This window comes from Rhinolophus ferrumequinum, chromosome 5, assembly GCF_004115265.2.
Source record: "Rhinolophus ferrumequinum isolate MPI-CBG mRhiFer1 chromosome 5, mRhiFer1_v1.p, whole genome shotgun sequence".
NCBI lineage: Eukaryota > Metazoa > Chordata > Mammalia > Chiroptera > Rhinolophidae > Rhinolophus > Rhinolophus ferrumequinum.
The window spans coordinates 36,316,376-36,329,000 of record NC_046288.1 but is presented as its reverse complement, the minus strand read 5'-3'; the positions used below and the strand labels follow the sequence as shown (position 1 = coordinate 36,329,000).

The 12,625-nt window shown below is 41.1% G+C and overlaps 1 protein-coding gene across 1 annotated transcript in view; it reads right to left on the bottom strand.

The window, feature by feature from the left end:
• BMP3 (bone morphogenetic protein 3) overlaps window positions 1-11,827 on the bottom strand; it is a 28,634-nt gene extending 16,807 nt beyond the window's left edge. The window contains exon 1 of the mRNA XM_033106674.1: window positions 10,983-11,827. Within this exon, the coding sequence (XP_032962565.1) occupies window positions 10,983-11,307 (325 nt within the window). The 5' untranslated portion in view covers window positions 11,308-11,827. The remainder of the gene's footprint in view (window positions 1-10,982) is intronic.
• Between the last annotated feature and the right edge of the window lie 798 nt (window positions 11,828-12,625).

Below are 12,625 nucleotides of genomic sequence, written 5' to 3'. Positions count from 1 at the left end.
TTCTATTGGATAGTGGTAGTCTAGAATAACCACCAGTTTTAGTAGTCATATACTCCAAAAGGAAAGAAAATAGGCATCTTCCCCCCCCAAATGTAGTGAAGAATTGGGATTTTGCTAAACTTGAATATGCGAACCAAAAAGTAAACTGGGCAAAAAAATTCCCTTCTTAGAACGCAACATATTTTCCTTTATCAAGGACATATTAGATAAAGACAATTTTGGTGATTACTTTTTAATTTTTCCTCCAGTTGTACTTAATTGATTCACTCTGCAATCAAAAGTCTAAGATCAACACACTGCTTTAAAACAGAGTTAAACGTTCAGTTTCGCAATAGTGATTTATGGCATAGAGATTATAGCTATAGCTTTAGTTGTGTTATTTGTGAATTACACATAAACATCCCCTACAACCAAGAAAGAACAGGAACCAAAGCAAAACAAATGTTTTGCTTAACAAATATGAATTATAGACCTACTGGGTGCTGGATCCTGTTCTGGGTCTCAGGGCTGCACAAATGACCACTGTAGTCCACACTGGCAGGGGGAAAATATTAATAAGCTATATGCAGATAGTTTTACCATGATGATGCAACTTGCTGTCAAAGGACCCCCCAGGAGGAGGTAATCTTTGAACCAGACTTTTAAGAATGAAAGGAAAAGGGGGTGCTGGGAAGGGGATAGAAGGAACACTTTCCAGTAGGATGCAAAGCTGGATATCAGGAAACTTTTGCATACGCAATATTTCCAATGTTTTAAATGGAAACTTATAAAAATATTCCAATTAACCTCGTTATTTGAAGTCCTACCAGACATACTATAAGCTGCCTAAGTGCAGAAAAGGAATGGTCACTGCACATTTGGCTCCTGACCCAAGGTGGTGTATTATTTTTGGGGAAACACGGTAGTATCAGAATGGAGTTGAATTCCTGGATACTCCGCTGGTGTCTAAGAATTGCTCCTTGGAGTGGGGGACCCTTCCCCTTTCAGAATCAGGTGCAGACCATTTAAAATATAATATATTATTAAAATTAACTTGATGCCGTTTGCTCTTGTACCATTTCTACCCAGGAATGCAGGATCCCTACCTGTTCTAGATTCCCTCCTCCCCCAGTTTTTTAAACAATAAGCTCAAAATCTTAACCATTCCACAAAACATTCCTTGATTTCTCTAACACACATATTATTTTTACCTTCTCTGACTTTAAAGCACGTAATTTCTGGGTAAGTCAATGTTCTTTCCCCCCAAACAACCCAACAAATAGTTTTTACGATGGACAAAAACAGTAATTAGAGGATTGCATGGAATTGAGCAAATGAGTATGAGGAAATAAATAAAAATGAGATAATACCTCCTTGCAAGTAGAAATATGTAAAGATAATATCTATTCAATTATTCTCATGATTATTTTTAGATTTTACATTAATATAACTTTTCAAATGAGTCCCTTCCTATGCTTAATAACAGTTTTTCAGTAGGATCCTCTCTCTTCCCCATGAATTGTAGCAGAGATTTATCCATGGACATAGATAGCCATGTTCAAATAGTGAATAAAAAGTACTTTAGTGTTCACTTTCCCTATTCTTCTGAAATATTGTGATATATATATAAATATAAATATATATATGGAATTATTGACTCAGAAACCCAAGTTGTACTTTCTGATTAATAAGAACTGATACAATAATAATATAAATAAATGATGAGTTGTATCAGGTTACAAAACAACAGCTTATGCAGTTTTAGGCTGTTTATAGTCTTTGGGTACCAGAAAATAACACTAATTGTACACCATACCAATCCAATTATATCTAGAGTTACATGCTTAATTCCAGGTGCTCTCATTTTATTAATATAGAAGAGAGCAACTAGGAAAGTAATCAAGATGTTGGAGAGTCTAGAAACTTAAAACGAAGTCTGAGTTGAATAAAGAGAAAATACACAGCCTGGAGGAATTAAAAACAGTTTAGTAATGGCATGAGAATGGTTTGCTAATACCTGAGGGGTTTCAGAAAGGTCAGTGTCTCCCTTTCCAGTGTCAAAGATGAGACTGGGTTATAAAGGAGATAGCTGAACGGAGGCAGAATCCAGGCCAGTGTAAGTCATGACCTCCTAAGCATCTAGCCTGACATTGAGACCCATCTGTGGGACTAGGCCAACAGAAGATAGATGATCATAATTCAAGATTATTACAGGAGGATGTCTTTATAGTAGGACGGGTGTGAAAGGTGACTAGATAACCTCACAGATCCCTTGCAAGGAACTTCAACAGGCTTTATTTCCAGCTCTTACCATGGAAATGTTTTCAATGCCAAAATGTAACTACCAATAGGTGGTGCTGTTTTCTCACGGTTGCTGGCATTGGCACAAACTTGGATTTTCCTTGTTGGGGATACACCTACCGCAGTCTAGTTAGGATTTGCCATTGGCTTTATAATCTTATTTTGAATTTTCCAGAGTCATAATATCTGTGAATTGAAAAGGGGTTTAGCAATGAGGTGAGTTTCTGAACAAGCCGTATTCCCCTTTGCACACCTGTTAGGACTTTTGCACCTGCTGCTGCTTCTCCCTGAAAGGCTTTCATCCAACCTTTGTTCTCTTTGAATTCCAAATTTGGTTTTTAAGGCAAAAGACAGGCACCACCTCTTAAAACAAGCTTGTCATGACAACCCACTCCTTCGGTTTGGATCCTGTCTCTATTACCATTTTCATCACACTGTTGTGCCTTTCTGGGACCATAAACTCCTTAAAGACAAGGCCCTGTAGTAATTAACACCAGGCTCTTCAGCCCCTAGCGTAGGGCTTAACGCTTCAGCTGTGCTCAGTAAATGTTTCTTTTATGAATACATAGATTTAGTCTGGCCCACTCATTAATAGAAAAGCAAAAATGAAGGACCACAGCAGTTACCCAGTTAGTTAGCAATCAATTTTGGAGAGGAACCCAGGTCTGCAACTAGCTAGATGGAACGCTTTAGGAGTTCAATGACGAAATAAAGACAGAAGCCTTATTTATGGTTTTATCTGAAAACAAAGACACCTGCACCTAACGGCACCGAGGACTCAGGGAGGAAACTGCGACTGAGGACCAGCTGTACTCTTGCAACAGTTCAGCTCCTCTCGAGGAGTAGATGGTAAGTGGAAGTTCACCTTTGCGCTAGCCCACACACAACATTTTCAAAGGGAATTAGAACATACAATGGGAAGCTTTCTATGTAAAGTCTGATTTTAAAAGAAATAGGCTAAATGAAATCCTGATGATTACTTAAATCCCCAGGAAGCAGGGAAAACATTTTAGTCACACAGAAAATATGTAACTAAGAACAATGTTTTCCCCACTTCTTTCTCCAAACAAAGTACAGCTGCTAGAAATGCTAGGGGTGCCTAGGATGGGGCCATATGCACTCGAGGTCACCTGCAAAATACTTGCTGCAGATACTGAGTCACAACTGCAGTTTCTCTATCCCACCCCCAGCTTTCAGGCAAAGGCAAAATGGAGTGTTTCTACAAAGTACACCGAGTCATAGAATTCTGCTGTTCTTGCAGAGTCCCAGTCAAATGACTGAGTTTTATGGGATCTCAAAACAGCCATTCTCTACGTCCAAAGTAAAACATGGCCAAAGATGATATAATGTATGTTTTTCTAGAAGAGAGCAAAATGTTCATTAATCAGTTTATCTACTCAGCCTCCACCCAAGGGCATTCCAAGACTGTGAGCTTGTGGAGGGCAGACCCATGTCCTATAAATCTTTGAACTCCTAGTACTTCGCACAGAATGGAGCATTTATATCCTGAAAAATATTTGTTAAACTTGTTGAATGAACAAATGTGTAAATTTACCAGATTCAAAAGTGTTTCCTACTTCACACCGAAGTGAAAAAACTTTCAAGTAGTTTCAAGTTCCCAAAGTCAGCAAAAGCCCTTCTTGGGTTTAAGTACTGTGTGGAGTTTCCTTCCAGTTCAACAGAAAAGAAGCATTATTAGAACAGTGTATATAAAGTAAAATAGTATTTCCATTCAACATATACATAGTAAAATGCCTCGTGAGAAATTCTTTCATGGTAAATTAAATTTTAAAGGATCCTGTGCCTGGCTGATAGCTTTTTCTACTTATCTTTTCTTATCTAGCCCCTTCAACATCTAATTCAGCTCAGCCGAAATATTTACTGAGTACCTGCCATGTGGCAAACTATGCCAGGTCCTCAGAACGCAAGAAGGAAATGAGATATACTCTTTGCCCTCCAGAAACTAGCTTTACAGGTCCCTGCTCCCATCATCCTCCTTCTAGCAAGTCAATTAGGCCTCATACTCTCTGCAGCTGTGAAAGAAAAGTAAGAAGTCTTGGTTAACTTACTTTGAAGCCCTCTCCAGGGCAAAAACTGTCGTAAAGATAGTGATATATCTTCCAAAGTGAAAGAAGCTTACCAGTCTATAAATTCATAAACCATTTGTTCATGGGCAGGTCCACTAAAAAGGCCAGGATTTGCATGTTAATCAATCTTAGATTTTAGACGCTGGTTATGATATGTACTCAAAACTCTAATGACATGAGCATAGAGCATTGTCTCTCAGATATGCATCAGAATCACCTTGATTGCCACAACAGAGATTTCTATACTCCATCCTTAGCATTTCATCAGGTGGTCTTGCGTGGACTGGAGAATTTCTACAAGTTCCCAGGCAATGTTAAGGCTGCTAATCCAGAGGCCATACTTTGAGAACAATGAACTTCAAGAGCTCACTACAAAAAGGTGCAACTCTGCAACTCACCAAGGTCAGGACAGGAAGAGTAACTTCTTGAATGTAGTTTTGGGATGTCATAGATTGTGTTACAAGAGGACTGCCATCTCTTTCTATTTACATTGCCACCCAGATGTGTCCTTTGTGCTCTAAACAACTGCACATGATCAACATGTTATTCATGTTTAAGGTTTTGTGGGAAGCTAGAAAGGGATGGAATATTACGATATTATAATCTTAAAATATTAAGAATGTCTCATTTACCCAGGGCTTCTAAACTTAGAGTGCATTTTCACATTCATTTTCTTAAATGAGTTTTGCCAACTTTCTGTGAGACTGGTACAGTAGGTATGACTTAACCCATTTGATAGATGGCGAAACCAGGCCTGCCAATATTACATGACTTTATTAATTAGCAGTTTAGCCAAGATTAGCATTTAGATCTCTTAACTCTTAGCCTCAGGTAATTGAAACATTAAAACTCCAAGACTCTCTTCTCTACTTGAAAACCATTTTTCTTAACCCACTCCAAAGTACAGCAATTACACTCAATTCAAACGGTCTTTAGATTAACGGTCTTTAGTTCCATGCAATAACAGTTTTCTTTGAAAGAAAAGCAAATAACATCATATTGGGCCTCATCTGTTTTAACTGTAAAATCAGAGGACTGGACAAAGAATTCTGCATTTCTAAAACCATTGGATACAATAATTTTATAAAAGAAATATTTGACAGAACCGTACTCACTAAAGTCAGAACTTACTGAAGCTAGTGATACAGTAGGATCGGTTTGTCCAAAAACTTTTTTTCATAGTATGCCTGAATAAAATCAAGGCCCTGGACTTACTGTGTTTCGTTATCAAGAAAAGATGGATTTTAAAGGAAGGTCGATCATTGAAGGAGTACCAAAACACACCATGATCAACTGGTTCTATGACCTATGTGTGGATGTTTTACATAAAGAGATAGCCATGCTTTTAAAAATATTACCCCTGAAAATGTGTGTTACCGAAGGTACTGCTTTATGTACCAATATGCTAGGACACAACCACTAGTAGCATGTGAATAGACTAGCAATTTTCTGGATTTCTAAATATATTCCACATATGAGGGCTCTTCGGTTACATTGTCATCTTTTACTACTGTCCAAAGTAGATATTATCCTGGTATACTTGTGTTACTTGATTAAAAGTATGTCAGTGTTTCCATTACAAAATTCTATTTTCATGGGTTCATAACATAATCTTAAAGATTCATTCTGAATTGAAACTTGGCCTAGGAAAGCTCAAGATGAGACTATTTGTGATGCCAAACTTCTTTCCACTACTACCACTGAAAAAAGTTATTAAGATACTGATTACTAGGATATAGAAAATGAATAGATGGGAAAACCATCAAACTTTGGGGAGAAAAGTTCTGATGTTGTAGCACAAAAATCCTGACTAGTGAATAGAAAGTATGTGCAAAGTTAATAATTTTCAGTAGGCTTTTTGATAGGTATAATTTTTATTATATCTAAGAAATACAACAAACAATGGGGATTATATAAGGGATTTCATAGGTGTATTGAGTAAATGTGTCTTTAATCAAGGTATTAATGGTGATGAAACATTAACCAAGGGATGTGTATGATCTCTAGTGAATTTTTCCACAAATAAAGTAACTTTTCTTTTGAAGGAATAATGCTAGTTGTAAAATAGCAAATATTAAACCTATAGAAGAAAACAATGAAGAATAATTCATAAAGAAAGAGGGAAAATGAAATGTAATGACAGAAAGACTCATAAAGTTACCTGCACAGTTTAAACCATAAAAACAGGAAGATGGTGCAATGCAAATTGGACCCCAGTCCAAAAAATAACAATGTAAATGAGACAGTTTTCACTTGAATTTTGCATATCTTCTTTCTTGAGAAATTAGGGGGAACCAGTGTGTCCCCAACTAGATATCTTAGAACCACAGTTCTCTAAGATGCTCTCTTGGGAAGAAAGTGACCCAATCTTAAGGGAAGTCATTAGCATTTAAAGGACCTGAAAGGTCCCATGAGAAAGAAAACTGATCATTTTTTCCAAACTTATTTGACCATGGCACCCAATTTTATGACATGTGAATATCTTCCAAAGACCCCTTTTTACCAAATTTTCTCCTAGAAAATTAGATCAGAATATTAGAAATAGTAAGTTTTGAGATGAGTTTAGTATGTTTGAAAGTTGTCTGGCATATACATCATGATTACCCATTTCTTCTTCTATATAAGAAAGGGGTTGGAGCCTCTTCCAAATATAAGATTGTATAATTTCAAAATTCTTACAAGCATATTTGACATTCCTATCCGTATTTAATTTTGACAAAAACCTGAATTGATTGAATTAGGTCAATCAAATGCTTATAAACTTCTTCTACTGCTTAGATAAAATGTATGTAATCCTTTTACTGTATTCTTAATTATGTATATATTTTTAATGTACAAATATTCCCTGAGTGAATTATCTGCTTAAGGGATGTTTTTCATTGACTGGCATGGTCTCTGGGTCTCTTTGAGTGTGTCTAATTATACTAAAGAGGTAAATTTAAATTATTTTTTATGTAACTCATTCTCTTTCTCCTTTCCATTAGCATGGATAATCAAGAATTCATGGTATTATGGATCTTTAAATGTCAGAGATTGTAAAGCTGTCTTGCCTATTACAGTAAAAACTTCATTAAGGGCTATCATGTATTCAAAGAAGTGTATAATTCAAAGCAGCTGTATATCCAGTTCCCCCTCTCCAGATGTTCTATTGTCTTTTGAATAAAAATGTTAGCTAATCTAAGTACTCTTTAATTTCAGGCCTAGTTTCTAGGTGTCAGAAATTTCAAGCTAACTATGTTTTAAAAAATTATTATATCCCCTTACCATCAAACTCATCAAAAATGATGCTTTCCTACCAGGCCATGTATTTTACAGGAATGGCTCCTACTGGAAGTCAACATTCAGCCCTTAATTATGCCTTTCGTAAAGCCTTATATTTTAGGCTTGTACTTCAGAAACATGTCAAATGACATTTTTAAAAAGATTTTTAGTCATAGACTCTTCCCTTTTTCACTGAAGAAAAATATTCACTAGTGGGTTGGGATTACCTCAGTTTCCTGAGGTAATAGATAAAAGGAGCTTTTATCTATGAACTCTGTATGATTTTTTTTTAAAAAGGTGACACATATCCACTGAAATGCAATCTTTTTGTAGTTATAGGTCATAAATTAAAATAATGACAGTTTCTTAATAAGAACATGTGTGCTTTAATCACTTTCCTGAAAAGGTTAAATTTATGATTATGAAAGATAAAATTAAGTGACTATGGCAATGATGAGAAACTAATGAACACAAAGTATGTATCTCAAAAGATCAAGCCAGGAGAAAACTTCATGTAAACTACTCTTCCTTAATTATATAGTAGCCAAGGACAACTTAAATTAAGATTAAAATAAAAGCTGATTTCATATCCCTCTTGTCTTCCTTCAAGATGGTATGTTTTTTTCAAGCTGAACTTCTCTGTCATCAGTAATTTTGTAAATTACCTTTTACAAAGGAAAGATAAACCTATCTTTATGTAAACCCTTACACATCACAAAAAGACTTATGAGTGTTCCAAATGTACGGTTTTGGCACAACAACTGCATAGCGTTGAGGGAGGAGAAAAGGGGTTGGCAGAAAGTGTATTTAGGATGAATGCCACCCACCATCAAGTAATGGTTTAAGTAGAAAGTAATCAGAGGGAGACCACAGCAGCTAAATTTCAACCAAAGATATTCTAGGTTTAGAACAATAAATAATTTTAATCAGGTATGTTCCAAGGAGCAAATAGGGGTCTTAGGCTATAACTCAGACTGAACAAGCACTTGGCAAGTCTGCCAGATCAGCAGCCACTCCACACACACAGCACACCACCTGACCTTGCCTTATAATCTGTAACACCATTGGTACAGAGAAGCCCATATGTTGTGAAATCTAAACACTATGGACAAGAAAACATATCTAATTTATTAATGGAGACAGCATCTTTCACCTACATCAGAACGTATGTCACAAGACGAAGGGTGTTATGAAAATGCTGATACGGATAAAGGAGAAGGATACACATGAAAGCCTTAGCACCTTCCTGGAGTCCTGCCTTATTAGAGCCAGAACTGCCTTATAATAAGGTCTTTTTAGTGTGTTAGTAACTAAACACTCTTGGAAGAGGTCCAACACGAACCACCCCTCCAGGAGTCTCCAATGTAGTAACATGACACTTAAGCTTCCACAAAAACCAGTGTCTACGTTTGATGAATAAGTCATTAAGACAGTCTCTAGGATGCTAAAGGGATTACTTTTCTTATCAGGGCACACAGCCTTGTATATAAGCTCGAAGCTGCAATTCATCATTTCAAGGGAACTTCTGGCCTCTGTATCAGAGTTTATCATTTGATGGCATACGACTACAGTGAGGCTGATAAGAGACACTGAAATCATAGTGCACGGAATGAGTTGAAGCCAAAAAACATATGGAGCCTGAGTCATTCAAATCCTTATCCATCTCCCACTCATGGTTCACTCAGCCCAAAACAAACATACAAAGAAACTATACAATATGTGTCAATGAAACAAACTCACATTCTACCTCCAAACCCTGTGATTCACAATGAAAATGAAACTTGTTGATACAAAAATTACTCCCTAGGAATATAACCAAGAAAAAGAAGTATCAAGGTAAGAGTGATTTGAGCATTTTCATGTATCCACCTGCCTTGCCCACCCAACTTCTTCCACTTCTTGTTGGTCCCACACCCCTCTTTCATTTGAGCTCTGCCCTCAGAGCTGCACTAAAGTAAACAGCATTCAGTGGTGTGGTCAGCTGTCAGGACAGCCTCCTCAAGTGGCTGGCGTACTGTGGATAACCCAGAACAGGTTTCTGTTTCCTTAGCAGAGGCCAGCTCCTCACAGATTATGCTCACAGCTTGAAGAAGAAAGTGAAATCTGGTTCGGCTCAGATTCTAGCTAAAGATTTCTGCATCAGAAAGCATAATTCACATTTATTGTAAATGTCATATGCCTATGAGCTCTAGAGTGTATATTTACAGTGTCAACTTAGGGCTTTCCTTGATGGATGCTTTGGTTTTCCCTTTTTTCCAGGAGTCCTACATATCAAAGCTTTGGGAGATTTCTTTCTAGTGATTCTGACAGACTTGATAGAGAATGAGGCATGGCCTCCGTACTTGAAGATTCTTGGCTATTTTTCAACCATTCACTGAAGACAGGCTTTGCAGTTATGTTTCCCTTTATCGTGAATGCAGTGAACAAAAAAGCCTGGTGCATCCTCAAAGCATATAAACTGAGTTAGTGTCCAGGAAACTTTCCTTCAAGCTGTTAGCACAAGGGAGGCAGGTTGTTAGCATAAATTATTCCCTTCACCACAGGGGCCAGGAGAAACCTTGTTAAGCCATGAATTTCAGTCCACAGTGATCTGTGTGTTGAAAAATGGGATGAGCAGATTTTTCATCGGCAGATTCCAAGAGGTGTTTACACCCACGGCTGCTTCCCCCACCCCTCCCAGGGTGGATGGTACACCTCTATTTGCCCAGATGGGTTTTAAAAGATACATTAAGCACCTGGTTTAGTTTGTGTGTTTGCCACCAAGGGGGGGCCGTCAAGTAGAAAGTGTCAACTATAGTAACACAGAGGACGCGAGTTAAGAGGGGTGCAAGGTCTAGAGAAGCGATTGTCTAAAAGGCTAGGGGAAGACGTCTAGTTTACGTGTGACTTTTCTCTCCTGTATCCTGGGTTGGCATACAATGACATCTGCCTCTAGGTAAACATGGCTAAAGCCCAGTTCCAGGGAATTTCCGCTGACCGACTTAGGAAACATCAACATAAGCACCCCAGAGGTGCTCCAACCCCCCCCCCCCCAGGGCAGGAAGGCTACGCTGGGCATGGGAGGGGGGTAACTCCTTCCCTTCCCCACGCTGTTCCTCCAGCCGACCCTCCGCCACTCCGCGCCCTTCCCTCTACTTCTCCCTCCCAATTCGGACTCTCCAACTAGGCTTACTCGCTGGCGAAGTGCGGGGTGTGACGGGACCGAAGGTCTCGAAGGGCAGCTGAGAAGGGTGAGGGAAGGTCTCTAGGTAGTCCTATAGAGCCTAGGGCAGATGAGGAGACTGAGGGTGGGGTGGGGGTCCAAGGAGAGACCTGGGACAGGACTGCGAAAAAGAGTGCTCTTCTGACACTCACCTGCTGCTCCCGCTCGAAAGCTGCGAACCGTGTTGCCTTCGCGCAGGGGCTGGGGGCGCAGGGGTTGCGAACCCCGCTCGGGGGACCCTGGTGTCCGCGCCGCCTCTGCTCTGCCGCCACCGCTGTACCTGTCATAGAGCCGCAGCATGTGCTCCGACACCTTGTCGTGCGGCTGCAACAAGGGGCCCGAGCCACCACCTGCCGTGCGGTCGCCTGGCACATCCTTGCGGAGCTCCGGGAAATGCTGCTTCAGTCTCTCTCCCTGCGCCAGGCTCACGCAGAAGCACCCCAGCCACAGACACAGCAGCCTGCGCGTCCCGGCCATAGCGAGGTCCCCGCAGCGCGCCCGCTCTCTGCGTGGCGGGGGATACTACAAAGGCGCCAGGGGCCGGTGGCCGAGCAGAGGGTTGCACTCCAAATTAGCTGGGGCGAGGGCTCCCGGAGTCCGGACACTGCCTGAGCAGGACAGTGAGGAGCCCCACTTTTTGCGCTGGTAGATCGCGGACCTGCAGGTGGGCTCTTCCCGGGCTGCGGTGCGGACCTCCGGCGCGGGGCACTGCAGGCGCAGCCTCCACTCCGGCGCGGAGAAAGAGCTAAAGGCACGGCGTGTGTGGCCAGGGTGTTCTCAGGATCTGTCTGTACCCTCCCTCCCCTCTTTGCTTTCGGGCACACCCGGCCTAAGCGCGGCGCTGGGGACGGGAACTAGCGCTGCGTCGGGCGCAGTGCCGGAGCGGGGAGCGCGCGGCGGGCCTGAGGGCGCTCGCTCGCCTTTTCCAGGGATTGGAGCAGCCGCGCTGCGGCCGGACCGAGTTTTGAGTGAGTGAGTGTGTGTGTGTGTGTGTGTGTGTGTGTGTGTGTGTGTGTGTGTGTGTGTGTGTGTGTGTGTGTGTGAGAGAGAGAGAAAGAGAGAGAGAGAGAGAGAGAGAGAGAGAGAGAGAGAGAGAGAGAGAGAGAGAGAGAGAGAGAGAGAGAGACTTCTTCTCTGGCTGATATGTACAGTCCGCAGCCAATCTCGCCCTCTCGCCCTCTCTCTCGAAGGCAGCTTGGACCCTGCTATAGCTGGGAAAGAAGGGAAGGGAAGTAAGCCGCAAACCCGCAAGCGGAGGGAGAGAAGAGGAAGTAGGGGTGGAGGGGGTTGGGGAGAGGAGGGGGAAAGGAGAAGATCAGGAGGAAAGAAAGGGTAGGAGGGACTGGGTATTTTATTTTTTTAATCCCCTTCAAGAACATTGGCTGTGACTTGGCCAGCAAGTGGGCAGAGGAAAATAAACTTCTTCCTGGCTTCTTTTTCCTCTGATTCCTAACAGAACCAAGACGAAAACACCATACTCTCTTCCTTCCCTGAGCCTCCTCCCTTGATGAACACTGCGGACCATGCCCCGGTGCCTGTGAGGGGTGTCATCCCATCCTGTCTGTCTAAGAAGTTACCCATCATAGCTCCTCCTCCTCTTCACTTTGCATCCCCCTGACCCCCAGCGCAAACATATCACGGCTCAATCCCATCTTAGAAACAAATAAACAAGCAAACACACCACAAACACGCATCCCACTCACTCATTCCCACTCAAGAGGTTCCTCTGAAGATTGGTGGTGGGTGGTGGTGAAACACAAGGGCTTCTGGGAGACCCCAGAATCCAGAGCAAGCT